This window comes from Aethalodelphis obliquidens, unplaced genomic scaffold, assembly GCF_003676395.1.
Source record: "Aethalodelphis obliquidens isolate GAN/ISIS:26980383/991018 unplaced genomic scaffold, ASM367639v1 scaffold52, whole genome shotgun sequence".
Taxonomy (NCBI): Eukaryota; Metazoa; Chordata; class Mammalia; order Artiodactyla; family Delphinidae; genus Aethalodelphis; species Aethalodelphis obliquidens.
In genome coordinates, this window is record NW_020837996.1 from 14,457,936 (window position 1) to 14,483,393 (window position 25,458).

General features: G+C 37.7%; 1 protein-coding gene and 1 long non-coding RNA gene across 16 annotated transcripts in view; one reads left to right on the top strand and one right to left on the bottom strand.

Moving 5' to 3' along the window:
* The window catches only part of PWWP2A (PWWP domain containing 2A), a 33,110-nt gene extending 9,422 nt beyond the window's left edge, over nt 1–23,688 (top strand). For 3 of the 15 annotated variants that reach the window (XM_027084395.1, XM_027084399.1, XM_027084401.1), the window contains exons 2-3: nt 8,447–10,141; nt 21,462–23,688. In XM_027084395.1, coding sequence (XP_026940196.1) covers nt 8,447–10,127 — 1,681 coding nt within the window. In that variant the 3' untranslated portion in view covers nt 10,128–10,141; nt 21,462–23,688. The other 12 variants (XM_027084400.1, XM_027084403.1, XM_027084402.1 and 9 more) reach the window with 10 other exon arrangements.
* Nucleotides 1–25,458, bottom strand: part of LOC113608275 (uncharacterized) — a 36,339-nt gene that overhangs the window by 8,139 nt on the left and 2,742 nt on the right. Inside the window, exon 2 of the long non-coding RNA XR_003428290.1 lies at nt 12,436–12,545. This is a non-coding gene — a long non-coding RNA (uncharacterized LOC113608275). The remainder of the gene's footprint in view (nt 1–12,435; nt 12,546–25,458) is intronic.

The window sequence follows — 25,458 nt, forward strand, 5'->3', positions numbered from 1 at the left end:
GCGTTAAGTAACTTGACGTGAGGGAAGCAGTAATAGTAGTAGTAGTGGTTAAGAACCTGACTGGGCCGACTGCCTGGGTTCATGTCCTGGCTCTACTGCTCACTAGCTGTGTGATCTTGGGAAGGCCACTACATTCTGTGCTTTAGTTTCATCAGCTATAAATTGTGATGATTAAATCAACTGATGCAAATAAGTACGTATTTAGAATAGTGCCTGGCACATAGTAAATGCTATATAGTTGTTAGCTAATAATACTTCTACGAAGTAGCTACTAAGTGGCAGCACTGATGACAGCAGCTATTATAGTCACTTAAATGGGTTTGCTTGAATAGCCACTCAACCTAAATGTATTGTGGCCTACAGTATAATCTGCATCTTCAAAATACCTTGAAAAAGTCTGTGGAAGCTTCAGGTAATACTGGTGAAGTATGACTTTCCCCTTTTAATAAGGAAGGATGACATATTTTACGAGAGAATGAGATAACTAGGAGTTTTGTGATGGATGGTAGGGGATGTGTCTCAATCTTTTCTTCCCAATACCCCTTGGGGCAGGTGGCTTATGAGGAAATTATGGGCTTTGTCATGAAGAGAAAGTTATAGTCTCATTAGGGAAATTTAGTCCTTACAGTCTCTCTGCTTCTTACATGCTTCTAAATCATAATTGAGGGACTTGCCTGGTGGTCCAGTGGTTAAGAATCCGACTTCCAATGGAGGGGACTAGGGTTCGATACCTGGTCGGGGAACTAAGATCCCACATTGCCGCAGGGCAACTAAGCCCTCGCATGAACTAAGCCCGCGAACGAACTAAGCACGAACTAAGCCCCGCACGCTCTAGAGCCTGCCGGTCACCAACTACTGAGCCCGTGTGCTCTGGAGCCTGCACGCCACAATTAGAGAGAAGCCCTCGTGCCACAACAAAAGATCCCACGAGCCACCTAATACTCGATGCATCCAAATAAATAAAAATTAAAAAAACCATAATTGAGAAGGGCTCACATTTGAGAATGACATACTTCAAAGTTAGGGAAAGGAAGATGTTTTTGTGTTCTTTGTACTTATTAAATGGTGGAAACAGACTAGTACAGCTAAACTTTTTAACAAAGTGATGTACACTTTTGGTCCCATCACTATATTTAATCAGAAGCCTTCACTGGTCTTGTCTTTTTAAGAGACTAGTATTTTTTTTTAACATCTTTATTGGAGTATAATTGCTTTACAATGGTGTGTTAGTTTCTGCTTTATAACTAAGTGAATCAGCTATACATATATCCCCATATCCCCTCCCTCTTGCGTCTCCTTCTCTCCCGCCCTCCCTATCCCACCCCTCTAGGTGGTCACAAACCACAGAGCTGATCTCCCTGTGCTATGCGACTGCTTCCCACTAGCTATCTATTTTACATTTGGTAGTGTATATATGTCCATGCCACTCTCTCACTTAGTCCCAGCTTACCCTTCCCCCTCCCTGTATCCTCAAGTCCATTCTCTAAGTCTGCCTCTTTACTCCTGTCCTGCCCCTAGGTTCCTCAGAACCATTATTTATTTATTTATTTTTGAGACTAGTATTCTTCATCCATCACACTCTTACCTAACCCTCCCTTAATACACTCACCAACATGCCCTCTTTTTCCACCAGATGGTTATCTGTATTTTATTGCTTGTTTAAGTCTCTGAATCCTTACCTGTCTCCTATGGAGGGGGGCTGTTTGCTGACTGGTAATTCCTACGCTGCATCTTTTCACCTGTTGGCTTTTCTGCACCTCAGTGTTTCACTTTTTTAAACTAACTTAAGTTGTTACCAACATTCAGAAATGGGCAACCACTCTGCCTCTACTGTTTTGCTTAATGTGCTTGGACCCTTCCAGGTGTAGTCAGTTTCCTGCAAAGCTCATTGCCTAATCACTAATCCTCAGTGCTTTCTTTCCCTCTAGTCTATAGCCTCTTTTGGCAGTGACTGTGGTCTCACCTACTGCAGTTAGGTCCTAGGGTTGGGACCTAGTTTTATACTATGTGACTAATTAGCATACTTGTATTTGAATAGATTTTGCGCTTAGTGGTACTTCAGGTGAGTTTGCTGGCATTTATGCTTAAGTAGAACAAATCTTTTTTATATACTTTCTTTGCTTGAAAGTTTTTTTTTTTTCTTGGCCATGCCACAGCATGTGGGATCTTAGTTCCCCAACCAGGGATCAAACCCGTGCTCCCTGCAATAGATGCCCGGAGTCTTAACCACTGGACCGCCAGAGAAGTCCCTCCTTGAAAGTTTTGATGGAACTGAGGTGTAACTAAATTTAAGGTTATACTTTTAAAAATAATTTTTAAACTTTATTTTGAAATAATTTCAAAGCAGAGAACTCAAACTCTTTATCTAGATGCACTGATTTTACTTGAGTATTTATTTCCCAGGATGAAAGATATTCTCGTACATAACCACAATATAGTTTTCAAATTCAGGAAACATTGATAAGAGAACTTTTATCTGTTTTGTAGCCCATATTTCATTACTCTGTCAATTTTCTCAGAAATGTCCTTTAAAACTTTTTTCGTCCAGTAAAAGATCATGTATTATGGCATTTAGTTGCAATATAATATAGAATATATGTAATGGGGACTCTTTCTCAATTTAGGGTTGTCTGATACTTGCTTAGGAGAGGCTCAGGTTATACACACAATGTTGTGTGCTCAGGGCATCATATCTGTGGGCATGTGATCTTCATGTGCCCTCATTGGTGAATGTTCACTTGAGTCCTTCCTCAGGTCAGGGTGTTGTCCTGTTATTCTCCAGTGTAATTACTATTTCCCCTGGACTAATAATTCCTTTACTATCATGGAAATACACTGCTTCTCGTCAAACTTGCCCCTCTTCATTAGGTAGATAGACAATTAAAAACATTTTTAATTGTGGTAAAAAACATAAAATATACCATTTTAATCTTTTTTTTTTTTTTTTTTTTTGCGCGGTACGCGGGCCTCTCACTGTTGTGGCCTCTCCCATCACGGAGCACAGGCTCTGGATGCACAGGCTCAGCGGCCATGGCTCACGGGCCTAGCCGCTCCGTGGCATGTGGGGTGGCATGTGGGATCTTCCCAGACCGGGGCACGAGCCCGTGTCCCCTGCATCAGCAGGCGGACTCTCAACCACTGCGCCACCAGGGAAGCCCATTTTAATCATTTTTAAGTGTATATAGTTCAGCAGTGTTAAGTACATTCGCATTGTTGTGAAGCAGATCTCCAGAACTTTTTATCTTGCAGAGCTAAAACTCTATACCCCTTAAACAACTCCTGATTTTTCTCTCCCCCAAGTCCCCGGCAACCATTCTACTTTTTCTTTCTATAAATTTGACTACTTCAGATATCTTATATAAGTGGAATCATACACTATCTTTTTGTGATGGACTTATTTCACTTAGCATAATATTTTCAAGGTTCATACATGTTGTAGCATGTGACAGGATTTCTTTTTGAAGGCTGAATAGTGTTGCATTGTATGTATGTACCACATTTTGTTTATCCATTTGTCTTTTAAGAGGCATTTGGGCTGTTTCTACGTTTTGGCTATGGTGAATGCTACTATGTACATGGGTGTGCAGATATCTCTTTGAGATCCTTTTTTCTCAATTATTTTGGCTATATACCCAGAAGTGGATGTGCTGGCTTGTATTTTTAATTTTTTGAGGCGTAGATATACATTTTATTTTGTAAAATTTTCTATTGTGAACTAATTTCATTTGTCCTGAGATTAAACTCTGCCATAATAACCAATCTTGCAGAGATGCAATGTGAAACAGGATAAGCTTGCTTCACAATTTTCCCTCTTTTATGATTGAACCTGTTGCTAATTTAAGGAGGGAGGTAGTTTCTGAAAACATCTGCTTGAAATGAAATACAGCTAGATTTTTTTTAAATGAGTTAGTTGCATGTAATTTTTTCCTACTGTAGCTTCTTTAAGAGAAAAGAATTAAAGAGAGGGAAAGCTTTCTTTTTGTCTTTCCTTGATATATTTATTGGAGGGAGGTTTGGTCCAGAAAGAACACTGGGGCCTGTCTCAACTAACACGCCTGTACTTTTTTTCTGAGCATTTGTTTCCCATTTACATTAGCTGAAGATTCTTTTTTCTTTCTTTTTTTTTTTTTTTGCGGTGCGCGGGCCTCTCACTGTTGCGGCCTCTCCCATTGCGGAGCACAGGCTCTGGACGCGCAGGCTCAGCGGCCATGGCTCATGGGCCCAGCCGCTCCGCGGCATGTGGGATCTTCCCGGACCGGGGCACGAACCTGTGTCCCCTGCATCGGCAGGCGGACTCTCAACCACTGTGCCACCAGGGAAGCCCGCTGAAGATTCTTTTTCACAGTGATTTTCTCTTGCTTTGACACAAAAATAACTAGGAAGCCCCAGTATTCTCCCTCCTCAGAATTTTGACACTCACTACTCCTAAATTATTAAGATGATAGCTAGTTTTAAAACTTTTTATAGATTCACAGGAATTTGCAAAAATAGTGCCGAGAGGTCTCTTATATATTTTACCTAGTTTTCCCAAAAAGCTATTTTAAATTAAGCCATAATACCTGAGTAATTTTCCTTTAGAAATTTTGGGTACAAAAAGTTGTAAATGGGTAAGGGTTAGAATGAGTCACTAATACATTAATAAATACACTCATGCTGCACAAAGAAGGGGAGGGGAAGGAGCAGAGATAGTTTGAGTCTTACTACTCAACTCATTGAGTATTTGTAAAAAGTTCTTTTAGGAAAAGCTCAAGCAAGGGACACTAGTCAGCTTTGCACATCTCCACTGATCATTAAATTCTTCCTCTGCTGAGGTCACTCTTTGGTGAGCATTCATATGGGACATAAATATCTTCACCTTAGAAAAAGCTAAAGCAGACATGCTTGCTAAAAATTTAGATCCTGGGTTCCACCCTAGGAGAGTCTTACCATTCAGTCTTGGGGCAGGGCTTAAGAATCTCCATTTTCAAACATCACCGAGTGTTGTCGTGTTGCAGATTTCCCCGACTATATTTGAGAAATTAGATTTTAGGGATTTTAGGAGACCATAATTTTGTTGCTACTTTATATTCTTATTAAGGTAATAGTTTCATAAGTCAGTGGCTTTCAAACTTTTGAGCATAGTTACAGATATATTTTATCTGTAGACTCCTGTATATACATAGATACATGAAACAGATTCATTGCAGTTACATATACTTACACTGTTTTTTAATTTAAATCATAGCTGTGACCCATGAAATTGGATTTCGCAACCAACCTCTCCACAGTCAGTTTGAAAGCATGGCCATGGTATTAAATGTTTTCCATGGAAGGGAAACAGAATGATTACTAAGATGGAGTGGGACACTGATTTCCCTTTTCCTCTTACAATAATTTATCCTTCTGGTCTTTGAGGAAGTTTTATTATTAGTTAAAAATATTTTTCTACCTAGAGTCTGTCATACAGAGTGAAGTAAGTCAGAAAAACAAATACCGTATGCTAACACATATATATGGAATCTTAAAAAAAAAAAGGTACTGATGAACCTAGTGGCAGGGCAGGAATAAAGACGTAGACACAGAATGGACTTGAGGACATGGTGGGGAGGGGGAAGCTGAGGCGAAGTGATAGTAGCATCGACATATATACACTACCAAATGTAAAATAGATAGCTAGTGGGAAGCAGCCACATAGCACAGGGAGATCACAGCTCGGTGCTTTGTGACCACCTAGAGGGGTGGGATAGGGAGAGTGGGAGGGAGATGCAAGAGGGAGGGGATATGGGGATTTATGTATATGTATAGCTGATTCACTTTGGTATACAGCAGAAACTAACACAACATTGTAAAGCAATTATATTCCAATAAAGATGTTAAAAATGAATTAAAAAAAATTTTTTTTCTGCTTTTGCCAATCCACTACCCACAATTACCAGTCTTTTTATTTTCCCTTTTTCTTTTGGTGCCTGCAGTTTCCATTCATCATTACACAGTTAAGTGCCTCCCTATGTTATTAAAAACATTTAATCCTTGTATTTTATATTCTTAAGAAGGAAAGGCAAGGAAGAAGAAAAACCCAGAAGTGATATTAATGTTCTTATTAAACTCCATGAAGGTAGACGTATCAGATTTCACAGCTTATTTGATATAAACAGCTTTAAAGTAATTGGCTGGATCATCCTCACATTGAGATAATGAATTAGAGTTATAGAAAGGATCCCAAACTCTGGTAAATTATTAGTTGAAAGTAAGATCATATTACTTAAATGAAGTAAATTAAATAAAGTTTAGCCAAGAAAAATGGCTAACATTTGTTGACCTATTAATCCTCCCCTGAATTCTCTAAGGTAGGAAATAGTGTTACTCCCTTTTACATATGCAAAAACTGAATTTAGAGAGGTTTAGTACTGCTTCAGGATACAAAGTTGGTAAAAAAACCTTTAAGATGCTCGAGGTTTAGTTATTCCTAATAAGAGGAGGAAATTTATTATCTCAGTTATGGAAACAAGTGAAAGTGTAATGGGACAAAATGATGGCTTCTTATACAAGTTAGAAAATTTTATTGTTAATACAAATAGTGGTCTCATCTCATAAGTTATATTGTTTTATGTAGCTCTAGATGAAAACACAAGAATAACCTTTGTCTTCCTGTCACCTTGAAAAAGTGGTTGTTGAGCACCTCCATATAAGCTAAGGCCAGATGCTCAAAGTGCCTTGCAGTTAAGTAGTCAGGAAGCAAACACTTGGGTACGAAATATGATGCTAGAATAGAAAGCTATTTATTTATTTATTTATTTTTAATTGAAGTATAGTTGAATTGAAAGCTACTTTTTGCAACGTTTGGTATAGTGAGGAATGTGTCCTTCCTTTGTGGATTAGCCCAGACCCAAACTTGTCCCACTCCAGGTAAAAAGGCTTTCCTCTTCCTTTGTGGTTTGTATTTGCTAAAAGTTGTTGGTTTGTGGTAGCCAAGCTAACAAGACTTAAAGAAAAAACCATTTAGGTGTTGGAACCAGATATCCTGGTGTTGGCTCTTCCTATATCCCTAACCAAGTTTAGGTGTATCTGCAGCCCTAAGAACTTAATCTCAAGATTTCTTTCCAACAAAGAATTCTGTACCTTTTTGGGGACGTAAAGACATTTTAGAGACTCTGAGAACCAAGACTCATTGTCCAGAAAAAGAGAACTTTACAAAACATTTGCATCTAATAATGTCGGGTTCTACCCGACTACTTGAAGCCAGTCCTTAGGTTCTAAGCACCTCTGCTTTAGAGGATTGGTGTTAGAATTGTATTGTGTTCAAGTACTGTTTGACTCAGTGAGTGCCTAAAATTAGCATGTTAGCATGTACATGATGAAATCATTTGGTAGTCTGATTTTATTTTTATATGCAGGAATCTGAGTATAGCAAGTTTAGATTTAAGGGTTCTTGATGTTTAGCCCAGGCAGATTAAACCACAGTTATTTCTAAGTCTACAGGAGAAACAAGGTTATTTGACCCCTGTTTTATTAGAAACTGATAATTGTAGAGATTTGTGTTCTATACCAGTGCTTTGCAAACTGGGTCTGGACCTGTAAGGGAGTTTTGAAATCCATTTAATGCATCTGACTAGCATCAAAACAAATGAAAATAGACCAGAGTAGAAAAAAAATATAATTATGTATCACATAATATAAGGTCAAGTATTTAATGAAACTTTTGCTTAAGTGTGTGTATTTATGTGCGTGCATGTATACATGCATAAACATTTTATTGGATTGCAATGTGAAAATATTTCTTAATGTATGATGTGATTTTAAAAAGCTAGAAAGCTATAGCCTTATAACTGTCTGCTTTTGAGGTTATTTGAGTATCTGAATTTCTAGTATTTTTGTGGTTTTTTTCTTGGGGGGGTGGCTGGGTTGGATGAAGGCCTTAAGAGTTAGGGTAGAACAGTAGAGAAGCAAATGCCTTTGAATCTTTATAGTGTTTAAACAATAAAGTTGAGTTGGAATTTTACTGATTCAATATTTTGGGGTAGTTAGGGCTATATTTGTTTTGTGAAGCTTTTGAAAGCCATTATAACCAGAGGAAGAAACGTATGTTACAAATTTATAGTTGCATTTACTAGACATGTTGTCTATAGTTGAGCGAACATTATATCAAATGATATTAACTATTAAGCTAGATAGAACATCCTTACTGATTCAAGACTGGAAAGATCTATTTTAAATAACATCAGCTATTATGGCATTGCTTAGAGCAACTATTGAGTATTTCTTTTTGAGTGTAGACCTAAAATGTAAGCCCTCCAAAAATGGAGGGCTTTAACACTCGGGGAGGTTGTCTTTAGGTTTTTGGTTTTGTTTTTTAAAGTGAAATAGTTTTCAGGAAAGGTCATATAAATAAACATTAGGTGGTGTTTCAAGAAACTGAATTATAGATACTAACTTAATGGCTTCTTTTCTCCTTTCATTTCTTTCAAAGGTTTGGGCCCCATGGGATCCCTGTGACAGTATTTCCCAAAAGGGAATATAAGGATAAACCTGAAGCCATGCAGCTCCAAAATAATACATTCCAAGGGACAGATGTCAAGCGTGACGTGAATGGTGCTGTTCCCGAAGACCCTCCTCCTGTCCCGCCTCCTGAGCTGAGCTTGGCCGAAAGCCTGTGGACTTGCAAACCACCACCTCTCTTCCATGAAGGAGCACCTTATCCTCCCCCTTTGTTTATCAGGGACACATATAACCAATCAATACCTCAGCCACCTCCTCGGAAAATTAAGCGACCCAAACGAAAAATGTACAGGGAAGAACCTACTTCAATAATGAATGCTATTAAACTACGACCCAGACAAGTCTTGTGTGACAAGTGTAAAAACAGTGTCGTTGCTGAAAAAAAAGAAATTAGAAAAGGTAGTAGTGCAAGTGACTCTTCTAAATATGAAGATAAAAAACGGAGAAATGAAAGTGTAACTACTGTGAACAAAAAACTGAAAACTGACCATAAGGTGGATGGGAAAAACCAAAATGAAAGCCAGAAAAGAAATGCTGTGGTTAAGGTTTCAAATATTGCTCACAGCAGAGGCAGAGTAGTCAAAGTTTCTGCTCAGGCAAATACATCAAAAGCTCAGTTAAGTACTAAAAAAGTGCTCCAGAATAAGAACATGGATCATGCAAAAGCTCGGGAAGTGCTGAAAATTGCCAAAGAAAAGGCACAGAAGAAGCAAAATGAAACCTCTACGTCCAAAAATGCACATTCAAAAGTCCATTTCACACGTCGATACCAGAATCCTAGCTCAGGTTCCCTTCCACCCCGGGTTCGTTTAAAACCACAGAGGTACAGGAATGAAGAAAATGACTCTTCTCTGAAGACAGGACTGGAGAAAATGCGGAGCGGCAAGATGGCACCAAAGCCCCAGTCCCGCTGCACCTCTACCCGCTCAGCAGGTGAGGCCCCTTCAGAAAATCAGAGTCCCTCCAAAGGCCCTGAAGAGGCCAGCAGTGAGGTTCAGGACACAACTGAAGTGCTTGTGCCTGGTGAGCAGGATGAACCACAGACACTGGGCAAAAAGGGCAGCAAAAGCAATGTCTCTGTTTACATGACCCTAAATCAAAAGAAGTCTGACTCTTCCAGTGCTTCAGTGTGTAGCATTGATAGCACAGATGATTTGAAATCCTCCAACTCTGAGTGTAGTTCTTCTGAAAGCTTTGATTTTCCTCCAGGCTGTATGCATGCACCTTCCACATCCTCTACTTCCTCCTCTTCAAAGGAAGAGAAAAAGCTCAGTAATTCCTTGAAAATGAAAGTCTTTTCCAAAAACGTCTCTAAGTGCGTCACACCAGACGGCAGGACCATATGTGTAGGGGACATTGTTTGGGCCAAGATATATGGCTTCCCCTGGTGGCCAGCCCGTATTCTTACTATAACTGTGAGCCGGAAAGATAACGGCCTTTTAGTCCGACAGGAGGCCCGTATTTCATGGTTCGGGTCTCCAACAACATCTTTCCTGGCTCTTTCGCAACTCTCCCCCTTTTTAGAAAACTTCCAGTCACGCTTTAATAAGAAGAGAAAGGGCCTGTATCGCAAGGCTATCACAGAGGCAGCTAAGGCTGCCCAACAGCTGACCCCTGAAGTGCGGGCTCTGTTGACACAGTTTGAAACGTGAACATGGACAGTAAGGTAGGCAAGAACCTTTGGAAGGTGCCACAGATTTTCTAGTCTAGTTAGGGGTAACTACGAGATAGCTTGGCCAAATTGGGGAGAGAACTTGCACTCAGTTGGCTGCTTTTTTATACTTAACCTTACAGCCATTTTTAGACTGAGAAGCTTAAACTGAACAAGCAATCAAATTTTGTCTTAAGGAAGTGAGATTTTAGTATTTTTCAGTTTTGAAGTCTAAAACCACCCCAAGGCATAGGAGCCATAGCCTCAACTGAAAATGAATTTTTGCAGGGACTGTTAATTGCCATTTGTACCTAGTACTGTGTGTATGTGTATACGTATATACACACACGTAAATATATGTGTGTGTGTATGCATAGATACATACATGTATCAAATAAAGCCTGTCACTATGTGACACAGGTTGCATATCTGGGATCATAGTAAGGGCGGGTGAGCTAGGGGGAATAGTGAGGATATTTAATGACTACTTGTTTTTTAATTAATGAACACTTAGCCTTTCTATGTGCATAATGGCATGGGAGTTTGATACGTAAGATGTTTGACAAACTGAGATGCTTGCTGTTGAATTGCACGCTGGGGAAATAGCCCAGTATTTGGGATTAAGACTGTCAAGGCTGGCTAGGTCTGAATCATCGCTCTCTCTCTTGTCCAGTGGGGACTTAACAAAAACTTTCAGACTTCTGGTTTGGGACGTTAGATAGGTTTGTCTTTGGATATGTAAATAGGTGATTGCTAAATTTGGTCAGATTTCTCCTGACTGGCTCTTCCTAAATTCTTAGGATACGTCCTGGTAAATTACACTTTGTGAATTAATTGTCATATATGTAATTGTTGCATTTTGGATGTACCTAGTTTGATAATTTTTAAAAAATATTTCCATTTAAGGTATCTGTTTGCAGGTCAGAAAATGAGAAAATGTAATTGTGTAATGCTCTGAAATGTAAAAAAAAACAAGCTGTAAATAAAATCGACTAAATCCAAATTATTTGTGTGTGTTTCTCAAAAAGCTTTGAAAAATTTCAAGATGGTAGAAAATTATTCTTTGTAATAGTGTATAGAGGAGATGAAAAAAATCACTTATTTTCCTATTTGCCCTATCAGGGAATATATAATCTGAGCATGATAAAATTCAAATAAGTGACTAATCAATATATTCTTAAAATGAGGTTTTGTAGTATAGAGGTCTGATATACTTCTAGACTTGAGACCCTCCTGCAGCCAATTTCTCATATAAGTGTATGGATTTTAATTATTTCATTTTTAGCTTTAATATTTCATCACATGCTTCTTTTTCTTTTTTTTTCTTTTTTTACATTTGTGTAATTAAAATCAGTCTCTTTTCTGCTTTATCTTCTGCCTCAGGTATCATTGTTTTTGGGGCTTGTAACTTAGCTCACTATTTTTCTACATGGTCCATCTGTCCCTAAGATTTGATTTCTTATTTTCCATTTTTAGCTTTGTATTGTTAGTGAAAAATCTGATTGATTGCCTGTGGAGGCAAGTTTGTCCCAAGATTTTTTAAGTTGCTTTCATATTTTAGGCTCCAACTTAGCTTTTAAATGTGATACAATGTCAGTTTGACACTTTTGGAAACTTGGAACTTTTAAAGAGAGCAACTTTTTATGGATTTCTAAGTAATGCAGTTGAAATATCTTAGTTACTATGGAATTAATTATGAAAAGATTAATGGAGATTGAAAATCAGTAGTCTTCGGTCAGCTTCCTTAAGGTAATGTACCAATTTCTGCAAAAGCAAGTGGAATTTCTTCTGGGGAACTCAGTCAATGCTTTTTGATTATAATAAACACACAATTAAAAAAAAATGTTTCACTTGAATAGAACATATTCTTTCCTGCAAACAGAAATATAGTATTTTAAAAATTCTTTGATTATAACAGGTTGAAAGAAGTTCATAGTGTGATTGAGGGGTTTTAAGGAAGTATCTTAAAAGATTTTCAGAGAACTTGTTTCAGATTAGTGAATTTGTTCATGCAGATATTTTCGAAAGTTTGAAATCTAAGGTTCAGGAAGATTTAAACCAGGCAAAGCAAAGAGTCACCTAAGTTATGTAATTCTAAGGCTTTGGGTAATGATCCAGGTGAGTTTTATCCTAACATAGAAATGGTTTTGACAGTGGATACTTCTGATGTAGTTAAGTGCTTGGGCAGATGTGCTCTTGTGGGATAAACTAAATTTGATTTGTTTCAGAAGCCATGGAGAAAAAGAAGAAAGAAAAAGATAAAATCATGATTGTTGAGTATAAAAGTAACAATTTGATATAGTCCATACCTTTGAAGAAAAGGTTGAAGCATAATCACAAATGTGCATGATCTCTTATTATTATGCCAAATAATCCCTCTGTTTTAAACCAGCAGTCTGGCATATTTCATCTGAAGTTTCTATAGGGAAACAAGTTTGAAAGAATTTCTGTAATCTTAAAGATGTACTGTGTGTTCTAAACACTGAACCAATAGCTGCATACTAAACAGTGTTTTCAAACAAATTTCTTAAGCAGCTAAGATATATTTGTCCAGTATCCACTGTAGATGGAGATAGAGTTGAATTGGGTAATTGTAGCCATTTTTCTCTTACATTTCTCTTTAACAACAACAAAAAAGGAGACACTGAACTCTTTATATGGAGACAACCAAATGGGTATTTGTTTTCCCCCTTGCAGAGAGAAAACTAGGCTTAGGCCAGATCTCTAGTGGTCTAAGAAAAGTGATTAGAATAGGATTAGCAAGGGGGAGAAACTAAGGGAAGTAAGAGCTGTGAAAGCTAAAGATGTCTTTATTTCTAGAAATCTTTGGAAATGTAAAGCATCAGAGTGTTTTTGTCTTTCAGTTTTCTAGAATTTATAGACCAGAAAAGGTCTCTTCTGTAAGTTTGGAAGGGACTCTTTATAGATGTGGAACCAGAGACCTGAGATATCAGTGAGACCAAGAAAGTAGAATTCAGTAGTCTGAAGCCTATTTACAGGACTGGATGGTGTGTCCCTACTTGGTTTTCATGGGGAAAATCTATAAATAGTAATTTTAGATTGGTACTAAGTAGCAAAGACAACAGACAGGAATATAGATATGAAGATGGACTGTGGGCAAAGGATATGGAACTTACTAAAATCAGCTAAATGAATATCTTCATTAGCGGGTCTGAATTTCTAATTTAAAAAATAGAGTTGCACCCCTGTTTTGAGCAGGTTGTACTTACTATTGGTTATGTTGAAGATACACATTTAAATTCTTTTATATACATACACATTCTTTAATATAAAATAACTGAATTGAGAATTGGAAATACCTTAAGAAACCTATAATTTGGATCTAAAATTAGATTTTTCCTTTTAAGTTGTGAATTTTTCTATAGCTTGTGCTGCACTGGTTCACATTTGGTAATACTTGTAGCAGAGAAGAGATTGGCAGATGTCTAGAGAAGTTGATAATGTTTAAATTCAGGACAGTGTTTTGATCTGTATCCGGTGATGGCCTCCAACAGGGAATTTGCCAGAGAGAATTCTGAAGACCCTGTTTCTAAGTTGGGACAAATTTAGTGTTTGCTTTGGAATTGTATTAATATGGTTGCTATTAAAACAATTAAAATGCCTGATAGAGGGAATTCAGAAATAGAACAGGAGGCTGGTGCCTTGCCAATAGCCAGGAGAAATAAAACAGCTAAGCTGCCTTAATTACCTTTACCTGGTTCTGACTTAGTTACTAGGCTCTTAATATTCTGTATTTACAGTTTGTGTACATTTACTGTACTCCATTCAACAAAGAGTGAATAGAAGTAAAAAAAATGAAAGTTTCAGTAGTTTAAGTCATATAGGTGATCTATATTATATTTTTAGTTTTCCAGGATATCTTGGTGTTTTTACCATGGATAGTTGATACTGAGATCAGAGGAGAAACAGCTCAACTCATTTGTTTATTCTTCACTCAAGAGATTTAACCTTTATAGACTCAAACAGGGTTTTTTTCCGGTTTACTTTCTTTGGGACTTTAGGTGGAAATCATTTTTTCCCTTCATATTAATAGAGAATTGTAATTTGCTGGTTTTTTTTTTTTTTTTTTGGTATTTAAAAAATTATTAAATATACCTAACATACAGTTTACCATTTTTACCGTAAGTACAGTTCTGTGGCACTGAGTACATCCATGTTGTTGTGTAGTCATCACTACCATCCATCTGTAATTTGTTTTTTGATAGAAATCTTTTAAGTTTGGATGGTATTGTTCTGGCAGCCTGGCTTCCAGCATTCCTTCCTAATCAACCTGCAGTCCTGCACAGGGCTAATGGTGCCCCCCATTTTTTTTTTTTTTTTTTTTTGCGGTATGCGGGCCTCTCACTGTTGTGGCTTCTCCCTTTGTGGAGCACAGGCTCTGGACGCGCAGGCTCAGTGGCCATGGCTCACAGGCCTAGCTGCTCCGCGGCATGTGGGATCTTCCCGGACCGGGGCACGAACCCATGTCCCCTGCATCGGCAGGCAGACTCTCAACCACTGCGCCACTGGTAAAATTTTTAGGTCAATTAGTATGACTGCATTTACCTATTAAATACTCTTTAACAGTAGGTTTTAGGTTAAAACCATCACCTCCTAATGATGAAAACAATTTTGTGAATATGGAAACCATTTAAATGATTTTAGTAATGGAGTTAATTAAATTAGTTTCCAAAACTTTAATTATTTACATACCATCACACTCTTTACCATATTTTCATATGTGTACCGTTTTTCCACTTTTTATGTCAGTACTACCAATGGAAAACAAATATGCCTTGACATGTAGATAATTCTGTTAAAATTCTAAGATCATCTTGTATACTACACTTTGGTAGGAAATACTGAATTTTTATATCATGCCTTAAAATCCATCTTGGATAGAATCAAATTTTAATGTATCTAATCTCTGAAAAAACTAACTGCCAAACTTGAATTTTTTCTTATAGATTCCTATGTTAGCATAAATTAAAGATTGGTTGTGGGGATATGTAAAGGAAATGAAGAAAATAGACTCAAAAGTTACCAGGATTTATCATAATAGTGAATTTCTGAGTCAGATTCTCATTTTCAACTGAATAAATTACATGGCTGTAGTATATGGTCTAAGCTGTGGGCCTTCTTCCGTTAGACACTTTGGTTTGTAAAACAATTTCATAAAACTTTGATGTTGAAAACTGGCCAGTTCTAAAATTAACTTGTCTTAAAAGTTGGTTTAAAAGTGCATGAAATATTTCTTTAAATTCCTGATATTTGTAAGATCTCGTTAAAAATAAGTTGAAAACACAGCCATTATTTAAATATGGAATTTTCCTTGTATCATAAGAATGTGACAGTTAACCTTTTGTTGCCTTAGAAGTCTTAGTGCCAGAAACCTCCTTATAATTTTTTCTATCCAGTGTGGTTATCTAGAAGGAATACCAGATACCCCATAGCCAAAGTGTTAAGGCTGTGTTATAATCACACTTTTTCCTTTTCATGTAAACTAAAAAACTTGTAATTTTAACACATACCAAGTTTTAGCAAGAGCTTGTTTTTTAAATATTTAAGATAATTTTGTAACCCTCAGTATCCCTCACTCAGTTTTCTGCAGCACAAAGATTCTCTTAAAAGCTACTGAAAAGTCCTGGAAGGCATACATTTTTCCCCCCAGGTAAAGTATAATAGGGGTTTTTTGGGCTTGCCTGGGGAGACTTTTTTTTTTTTAATAGAACTGTGAGAGGATCATCCTGTTCAGTGTAAATGATAGAAATACTTATGAGAATGTAACTTGCCAGTGATGCAGGTGAGTTGGAGTGTCCGTTAACATTTTTGCACTAATAGTCCTCGGTATCAGTCTTTTTATTGAGCAAAGGATCATTTTTTGTTCACTTTTCAGGCACATGGTTGAAAGTACAGGCTCTTGAGCCAGATTTCCTAGGCAAAGCCTGACTTGGATCTGCCACTTACAAGCTGTGTGATCCTAGGCAGGTTACCTCAGTGTCATGATCTGTGAGATGGGGGAGAGAAGTAGTACCTCTTCAAAAGGTAATTGTGAGAATTTAAATGTTTAAAACAATACAGTGCCTGGCACAAGACTTACGTATATACTTGCTGTCATTACCACAACTAGCGCTCTCTGTATGTGGCATAGAAATTTCATTCTGGTAGCTTTTGATAGTATCTTTCTTCAACACACACGCAGTATAAATTTAAAAAATGTTACAGCGACGTTATTCTTATCTGAAAATTCCAATAATCATAGTATGCTGATCATCCACAGATATCTAGAAGTAGGCATGGTCTGACTAGTCCCAACAGGCATTTGCGGAGGACAGCTGGGTTGGAGGTTGTGGGGAATATGGTGAGGGGAGAAGTCCACTGACATTTCAACTCCTGAATGAGGAAAAGGAATTATGATTCAGACACTTACGTACTAATGATCAGTAACCATCTGAGAAGCCCAGCACACCCCAGATCCTTTCAAAGGCATGAGAAATATCTGAGCTGGTGGGGCTCAGTGGAGTAGAGGTCCCTCTTAGGAGGAATTTCCAAAGGTATTAGAACCACAGAGCTGTACTTGTCAGCTTTTAAGTAGTGTAAATAAGCTTTTGTGTACAGATACTGTGTTTTCCTGAACCTTGGTGTTTTATTATTTTAATATCTTGCCAAATGGTGAAAAAGTGGACATTAATTTGAACATCCCCTTTTATTGCCACTGGTATGATTAGATTGTTTCCCATTTCTAGGAGGGAAATACCTCACATTCCAAGGCCTTGATCTGTGTGCGTTGTGGCCATATTTTCCAGAGGGTAGTCATTTCTACCCATGGCTCCTGTTTGAGATGCTGTTGATTACAAACCTATGATTTCCCCTCACCATTTAGTTTTTAGCAGGGAATCCGGCTGGGAGTGGCACATCTTGGTGTTTGTCCTGGTATGCTGGGAAGAACTATGTGCAGTTTGTCTAAAACCCTAACGAAATAACTGGTTAGAAAAATAGCATTAGGGTGGAAAACCAGAATGTCTATTGTAAAATGAGACACTATCTATTCTTTTCCTGGTTGTTCATGTTGCATCACGCTACATTGTATTAAGAGAAAATTTATATTGAGTGTTCAGGAAGATAGTAATGTTAATTCTTTAGTTTTTAATTCTGGGCTTTGCTCTAAGAGTGTGACCTCTACTTCCTTCTTTCATGCACTCTACAAAGGAGACTGAAGGTTCTTACCGTGTTCTTATTTGCCCCTTTATATCTCTGCTGCCTCCCAGGAGTAGTTGCCATTGTTGAATGTAAGCTTTCTCTTAAAGGACAAAACAAGTAATTTCCAGTGAAATCACTGCCTTTCATGAGGGTCTCCTTCCATTTACTGCCTCACTGCTGGGGCTTCCTGGCACTTCCTCATGGATCCTGCAAGTGTGGTCAGTTTCTAAAGAAAAACCTTGAGACCCTAAAAAGCATTGAGGGGATACTCATAAACATTAGCACAAAAGACTCATGGGCCAGGCTCTGTGGACTGGGGTCTCGCATGTTACCATTTTACACGGCATTTCTGGGCACTGGAGGGGTAAATGCACAGGAATAAGATCATTCTTTGATTTGACTCTCCTCTTGCCTAGAAGTGAAAAGGAGATTCTTTAGAATGATTGTTGAAACCTAAGTTTTACCCATGGAGGGGGAGGTTCAAAAGATGAATTCTTTGTGCGTTCATATTTCTGGTTTTCTTGTGTGACAGCTGTTGGATTGTAGCTAATAGTATATTTAAGTTTTCCCATGAACAAAAGGGTAAATAACTTCATTATTAAACCACATTTAAGAAAACTGTTCTCCTCTGAGTTAAAATTCAGAAGTAATCATGTTTCTTTATAGATCAGGTGTATAAAGTTTCTCCTTTTCAGTGTCAGAAAAGCCTTTTTTTTTAAGGTTTTGATTAGCTACTGCTTCTGATTCAGCATTAAAAAAATATTACAGGGACTGGACATTATCTAAATCAGTGATCCCACAGTTGCCTACACTGACATGATAGATGAGTTTTTTCTTATTTATACTGTACTTAAAGTAGGGAAAGTAAGGAAACAAGCAAATAGGTTAATAAAAAATAAGGCTTAAAATAGTAATCCTTCATTTGCTTAGTATTTGAAGTCTCTGTTCTGAAAGCCTAAGAGAAAGCTTACCTTGTCAAACTTATTTCAAGTAGGTGTTACCTCACTAAGTTCAGGTGCTGAATAGTATGCACAGGTGCCATTGGCATTAAGGAGAAAGGGGAGGGATTCAGGCAGTTTTGGTGATTCTTCAAAATGGTGTCTCTTGAGCTCATTAATGATATGATATAGATAGGGATGACAACTTTGGCCCTTATTGAATACTGAGAAGGTCAGGACTACTCCATCACTAGGCTAGTGTTAGGCCAGTAAAAATTTTTTGTCAGGAGCATTAAATTGTGAGTTAGCATTGGAGGGCAACGTCTTCATGAGCCTTAAGGCATTTTGCAGCTCAACTGACTTGGGCTGGAGAGTGCCCTCTCCTGGACAAGACTGGTGTGTACACACCTCAAGTCTTTTCCTTTAGTACCAGAGCTTCACGTGTGAAGCCAGCAAGTTATCTAGAATAAATTCATTATAAAAATTCACCTGAATTTTGGTCTTATTTTTAAATTTTTTTTTTTGGTAAAATGGGTGAAAAAGAACTCAAATGCTCTATTTTTGTTAACTTGGTTTTTTCTACCATAGGTCTCAACAAATGGCAGCTATTACATCAGACAGTGACGAGTGCTGCTGCTCCCTTACAGTGTCTGACAGACCACTGTGGATTCAGACTGGGAGCATTGACGTTAACAGTGAAACGGGCAGGTCTGTCTGTGTTAAGCCCTGCCACAAAGTGAAGAGGGCTTCATGTCATCACTTACCATTCTCAAAGTAGATTAGGCTAGACGTAAAAGAATGCACTAGTTCTTTTTCCTTTGTTTTCACTGACCTTGGTAGCTGGGTGTACCTCATGTTGGTGGTAGTTTTCATTGAGTGAAAATAGCTTTCAGTCAATATTACCTGTTGTGTTTAAAAAAAAAAAAAAGGTAGAGCGGCCTCCTGAGAGCTTCCATAAATCCAGAGGAATTTCTCGTAGGGTGGTAGAAGTTGGGTGTCAGATTGCAGAATTATGTCAAGTAGCAACTGAGTCTCCATGGAAAGTCAACTAGTGGATTTCTTTATCTTTTCACTCTCTCAGTCTTTCTTTGTCACTTTTATACTCATCACTTTAACTTCTCAGATAGTCATTACTTAATATAAAGAATATATATGTATATCGGTATATGAACATATATATATTCTTAATTAAATCAACCTCAAAACCATTGTCATTTACATAAGGCATGTCAAAACTTAGAGGGTGGCAAAAGATAATGCTGAGGTGTAGTTGTAATCTAAGTACATTTGTTAAAACCTCCTTAGATAATGCTCAGAATCCTTATTTGGGGCTCTTACATGGCAGGAAGGGTTTAGGGATTTTTGTTGTGCTGCTTTTTGAACTTAGGATCTTTTCTTTGCTTTCTTGAAATAAGGCTATTTAACTCTGGTGTTTGAAGCTAGTGAAGAGCTGTAATTGGACTGTATCATTGTGTATGAGCTATAATTTGCAAACTGGGTCAGAATGGCACATTTTGGATCAGAGATTAAGGCTGGGGTATTTTGGACTCTTAGCTCTATAGGAGTTGTAGCTACCTGGTGACCCCTTGAGGGAACAGCATTTTCAATTTTCTGCACCTCCAGCAGGAGTAGTAGTAAGATCTGCTTCGATCTTTGGCTTTTCTGCCAACTGGAATAGGCCTCACTAAGGTTGAAGCCAAATATTGAAAGTCATAAGCAGAAGGAAATGGAGTTGTACATGGACCTGGCTGTTTACCTTTTCTTCTCTTTCAGTTTATAAAATGGGGATGTTTACTTGCAAATTTCCATATGAGTCTAAATTTATTAGTATTAATGATCATATAATATCTTACTTTTAGAAAATAAAAACTTTTCTTAGCTCAGTGTCAAATTTTAAAACCATGTTAATGATTCTGTTGCTTTAGTAATAAGCAGGGACTGCTGTTGTTTTGATGTGTGCGGTATTTATGGCTAGAAGCAATTTTTCATTGCTTGAGAAGAAATGTGATAGAATGCCCTGTGAAATTTATTTTATAGGCCTTGATCCAATAAGTGAATGAAATATGGCAGCACTGGAAAGTTAACATAAGATCAAGAGTTCTATCAAAGAATGAGAAATACATCTACTTTGAAGTGTTTCATAGTCAAATATTGGGAAGGATGGGGGTGGGTTTTCTTTTTTCCTTTTTGCATTTTTGTTTTGTCTGTTATTTATTCCACTGAAGATACCATATCTTTGGTTTAAAAATACATTTGACCAAAAGTAATCATTATTCTTTCCACGGATCACCTCTTATAGAATTCAAACTCTTATTGGTACTTAGGCTCCCAGGTTTGAGAGGCATAACCAGGGATTGTAGAGCGTTTCAGTGGGATTCTACTACTTCTTGATATCAAAGGGAGGTCGGTAATGTTGGGCATCCTGGTCATGCTACTTAGCAGTAACTTCTATAAGCCTTGCCCTTTATAAATGTTCTGCTCAGAGCCCGGCTTTTTGTTGGAGGTATGGTGCAGAGTGCCTCTGCTGATAACTTGGTTTGCTGTTGTAACAAGGGACACTGGTCAATGGAACCAGTGTACCTAAGTTCTCTTCCAGTAGCAAAATGGTGCTCTTGATGCCTTCTGATGTTCTGTGTGTGTCTACCTCTGGGGAGGCACCCTCCACCCCCCTCTGTTGTGCTCTTGCACATATGTAGACAGTGTCACCTGCAGCTGATTTTTCCATAGTCTGGTTTTGTATATAAATTTGCTTCTTAAGACTGTGCTAGAGGAAGGCTGCTGGCGTTTCATAGTCCACAGTGGCGAAGCTGACTTGCAAACTTTTATATTGTTACTTACTTGTGAAATGGCAGCATAAAGAACAAAGCTAAAATTCCCTTTATTAGGCATATATTCATAAAGTATTTAAAAAATACACTCAAGTGCAGATTGATTACGTGAAGGTGAAAACCATTTTATTTGTGTTGGAATTTGGCCAGATATACTTCAGAAAGAACATGAATGCTTCTGCTGGTTTACAGTGGCAGTAAGTTGTTTTCTCAAAAAACCTACACGGGTCAGGTTTAACTGATTTAAAGTAAAAAATCAGGTGTGATCCCACAGTCTATATAGGGCTTAATTTAAACAAGGACATCATTTTTCTTATATAATTACTTGTGCTTAACTACATTTTCTTCCTTTTCTTTACTGTATTTCAGCACAAAGACATTAGCAGGCTGCTGGTTTCATGGACCTGTACCACAATGACAGAGAACACCAGAGCATCAGGACTGAATGAAATTGGAGACTCAGATTTTTAAAGCTGCACTAAGAAGTAAATATGCAGGCAGTGGTTAAAACCAACAGTCTATAAAGGGGCACTTGCAAATTGTGCTATATTAAACCGAAGAAAAGGTATTAGGGGAATGTTTTATAAAAAAACTATTGCAATAAATTATGCATGAGATGAGGAGAAAAGTGATGTGAAATACGCAAAGAACTCTCTTGAATTTTATGTGTGAAGAATCACTGACAGTACCTTCTTTTGAACATGAAGTTCTTCTCAGTACAGTTTGGACACGCCTGAAAGGCATGAGATGATGACAGAAATGCTGAATTATTTTTCATATTAAAACTTTGTGCTTTCTCCAAGGTTTAATCAGCTCAGATATGAACAAAGGTATTTCTAAAATGGCTCTTCTAATGAAACAGCAATAGTCACAAATGCCGAGGCCAATGTTTCCTTCAGGATGCCAGTGGAAACAGAAAAGATTATCTAACAAACACATCCTACTAAAAGGATGGCAAAGTGTCCCCAACCCACTAAGAAAACTTGGATCTTTAGTAAAGCAGGGCTATATTATCTTAAATATACATTTGCTTGTTAGAACATATTAAGATGTATTTATTTGCCACCAGTATTTAATATTTTGTGCACACTTTCATAACTACATTCTTACCTTTCAAATTCTGACTCAAAGTGGATCAGGCTAGTGTTGATCTTGGAGTGAAAATGTACTCTAAGAGCCAGTTCTTAATTCTGCTGAGCTGGAAAGGCTTGTACTATTCTCCCTATCCTTACTGATTTCTGAACTAGTTCAGAAAAGGTGATAATATCTGAATTTTGATGTTGACCTCTCTCCACAGAGAGCCTCTCTTTCTAAGTGCAAGAAGTCCTCACAGGTGTCAGATGGGACTTGACCCTGGGGAACAAGCAGCAGGAACAGACGCATAAAGATGGTGAACTTTTCATGCATAAAGTATGAATTCTTATTAATGGAGACGGTAATGTTCTTCTTGTCTATGAAAAATACATATTATGAAAAACGTTAATTTTTCTTTTTTAATGAATGGAGAAAACATTAATGAGAAAACCAGATGGACCTGTTAGTACTACATTTTTAAGGCATTTTATATTTGATGGTGCCATACTTTTAATAATAAACCTGAAGTTTTTTAGTGGCAATACTGATTTATTTTTTAAACCAGAAAGATAATCCATATTGATTACTTAATACAAAAAAAGGAGAAAAATAGAAAATGCATTTGAAGCAACATAACTTGAGCATTTGGCTCAAGTGTTCAAGCTTTGCGTAATCTTACAGTATAGGTTTGGAATTACTTATTAACCCCACACTCAAGAGTAACAAAAAGTTCTGGGTGAGTTTTAGAATATTTACTATACCTGACTAGGATTTGTTTTACAACTCAAGAAAAGGTAGGCAGTCTTGCTTCTAGCCAGTTAATGCAAATCCTAATTACATTGTAAGTAACTAAAAGTCTAGACTGCATTCTGAAATTGTCTTTACGGAAAATCATTGATCATGAAGTCATTACACATTTGATCAAGTCTGAAAAAGCTCAGGAACTGTAGCAGCAGGGCGTTCTAAAGATGATGCACACTTCAGTGGCGCCCTGCTCTCTGGCCCCAGAGCTTAGGCTCGGGTCCCTCTTGTTCTTTCAGATATGTAACCCAGCAGTACCTTTCAGGCTCACTTCAAGAATCAGATAACTCCCAGGTCATAGCAGATTTTGTGTAATCAAAAATTCTAATTGCAGAGTGATGGAAATGACCAAGAAGTAATATAAAGGCAAAAGAACTGGGAGAGATCAGGTTTTAAGTATCTAAATATTTTTAAAGACAATTCTCCGTGGTGTTTGTTTGTTATAAACCAGATTTTCATTTTTTTAAAAAATGAAACTTGGTGGTATTTAAAATCTAGACATACCATGTTGCTATTTCACTTTCACTGCTCTAGTTGCTTAATATTTAAGCTTTGCTTCATGCTTCCTTTGTCTGTATTTCAAATCTTCACAAGCCTATTTCATTTTGTAGACCTGAATGACAAAAATTGTTTCTCACCTAAACTATGCTGAGACCTAAATGTTAAAGAATGTTGTGCAACATTTATCCAATAAAGTCTTGATTTTTTTTTTAAAGTTAGTTATTTAAAAACTATTCATTTACTTTTTAGGAGTTAGTTAGGTTTTAAAGGTTATTTTTTAAATTGTTAAAATTCAACCACTTGTCCTTGAGGGAGCTGTTTTAACTAGCACTGCTTCCTTAGGAGAACAACCTGTAGTTTTTAATCACTGGGAGATTCAATGGGATGTCTTTATGAGGATAGAGGATAGAGGAAAGGAGAATAGTTTAACTAGGAACCTATGCACCAACATTACTGTTTTCTTTTCTGATGGAAACGAATAACCCATCATTCAGAGTTGGATGTAATTAAACAAACATCTACTGCTGGGCTTGTCCTAATTTTAATTAGCCTTGCCCTTATGGATAAATGGTTACTTCTTTAAAAGCCCAGTACATCCAATGTTAGGTCAAGTGTTTGACCAGAAACACTCAGTTGTCAGGAAAAATTAGCCTCTTGATACCTACCAGACAGTTGAGATTTTTTAGGGCTGACCCAGAAACTTCAGTCAGTATACGTTTTTTTTTTTTCTTTCCCCATTTGAGTAAAGCTATCCTTTAGAAGGCTGCCTGTTATTCCAGAGTATCATGGAGTCTTTAATCGCAAACATTCTCCCATTTCAGTTTATCTAAATGAGCATAAGGAGGAGGCCACTGAAATCTGGCTCCGTTAATATCTTTTTTTTTTCCCTCATGTTTCCCACAAATGAAAATGGAACGAGAGAACCAGGGAAGGTAAACAAGTCATGTGCATATTATCTGGGAAGGCCTTAGAAGAGACCCCCTGCAATACCATTCCTAACCATCTTGTATACATGTCAGTATATTTATAGATACAACTCCTACAAGATAGAGGGAATGAGTAACAAAAGCCACAGATGGCAACTTTGGGTGCTGTCTTCAGATAACAGCATAATTTAGATCCATGCCCTCAAATCACGTTAAGGCTGTATCAGTGTCTCCCTGCACACGCTGGGCGTGTCACTGCACGTAAAAGTTAGCCGTTTCCTTGCTTTTATACCTGACAGCTCGTCTCTACTCTTTTACTTAAGAGTCTTCCCTCAGAGCTTTGAATAGTGTTTTTTAAGCATACTTTCTTCTAGTGATGAGCATCCTGCCAAATCTTTCCTTACTCACAAAAAAATTTCACGGCCTAACTCCTTTGATATCAAGAAGGCGATGACCCTGGGATGAAAGAGAATACGACTAAGGAAGGCATCCTGTGCCCCGAGAAAGAAAGAGCTGGCCAAACCCAATGCTAGGTCACTGACCTGGAGAGTCAATACTTCTAGGGTTAGACCTTTCTTCATTCCCTCCTGAAGCCCATTTGTAGAAGCAACTTTCTAACATAAAGGAGGGAAACAGAGTGGGTGATATTATGATGACGCTTTTATCTGAATAACTTGCTTTATTTAGTCTAAGGTAGAGACATGGACTCTAATCTTAGTTCTATCAGTTACCTTACCAACAGAAGAATCACTTAGTGGCCACACTGGCCAAAATGGGGTATGGAAAATAAGTGTCTCACTCAACTAGCTCTTTAGTTCCTACTCAGCCAAGGCCAAAAACATGGGCAACATCAGAGAACCTTCTTCCCCGAGCGAAATATTCTATAATCTTATGTTTCTGAACTCTGTCTGCACTCCTTTGGACACTGAGCAGACCGCTCAAACCTGTGAGCTAAAGGAGGTGAGTGAATTCCGAAATGGGAAGGGCCCTGAGGTAAAGGGGAGCCTGATGTGTCACTGCCCTAGGAAGGCACCGCCAGGGGCTTCAGTGAGACACAAAGCAAC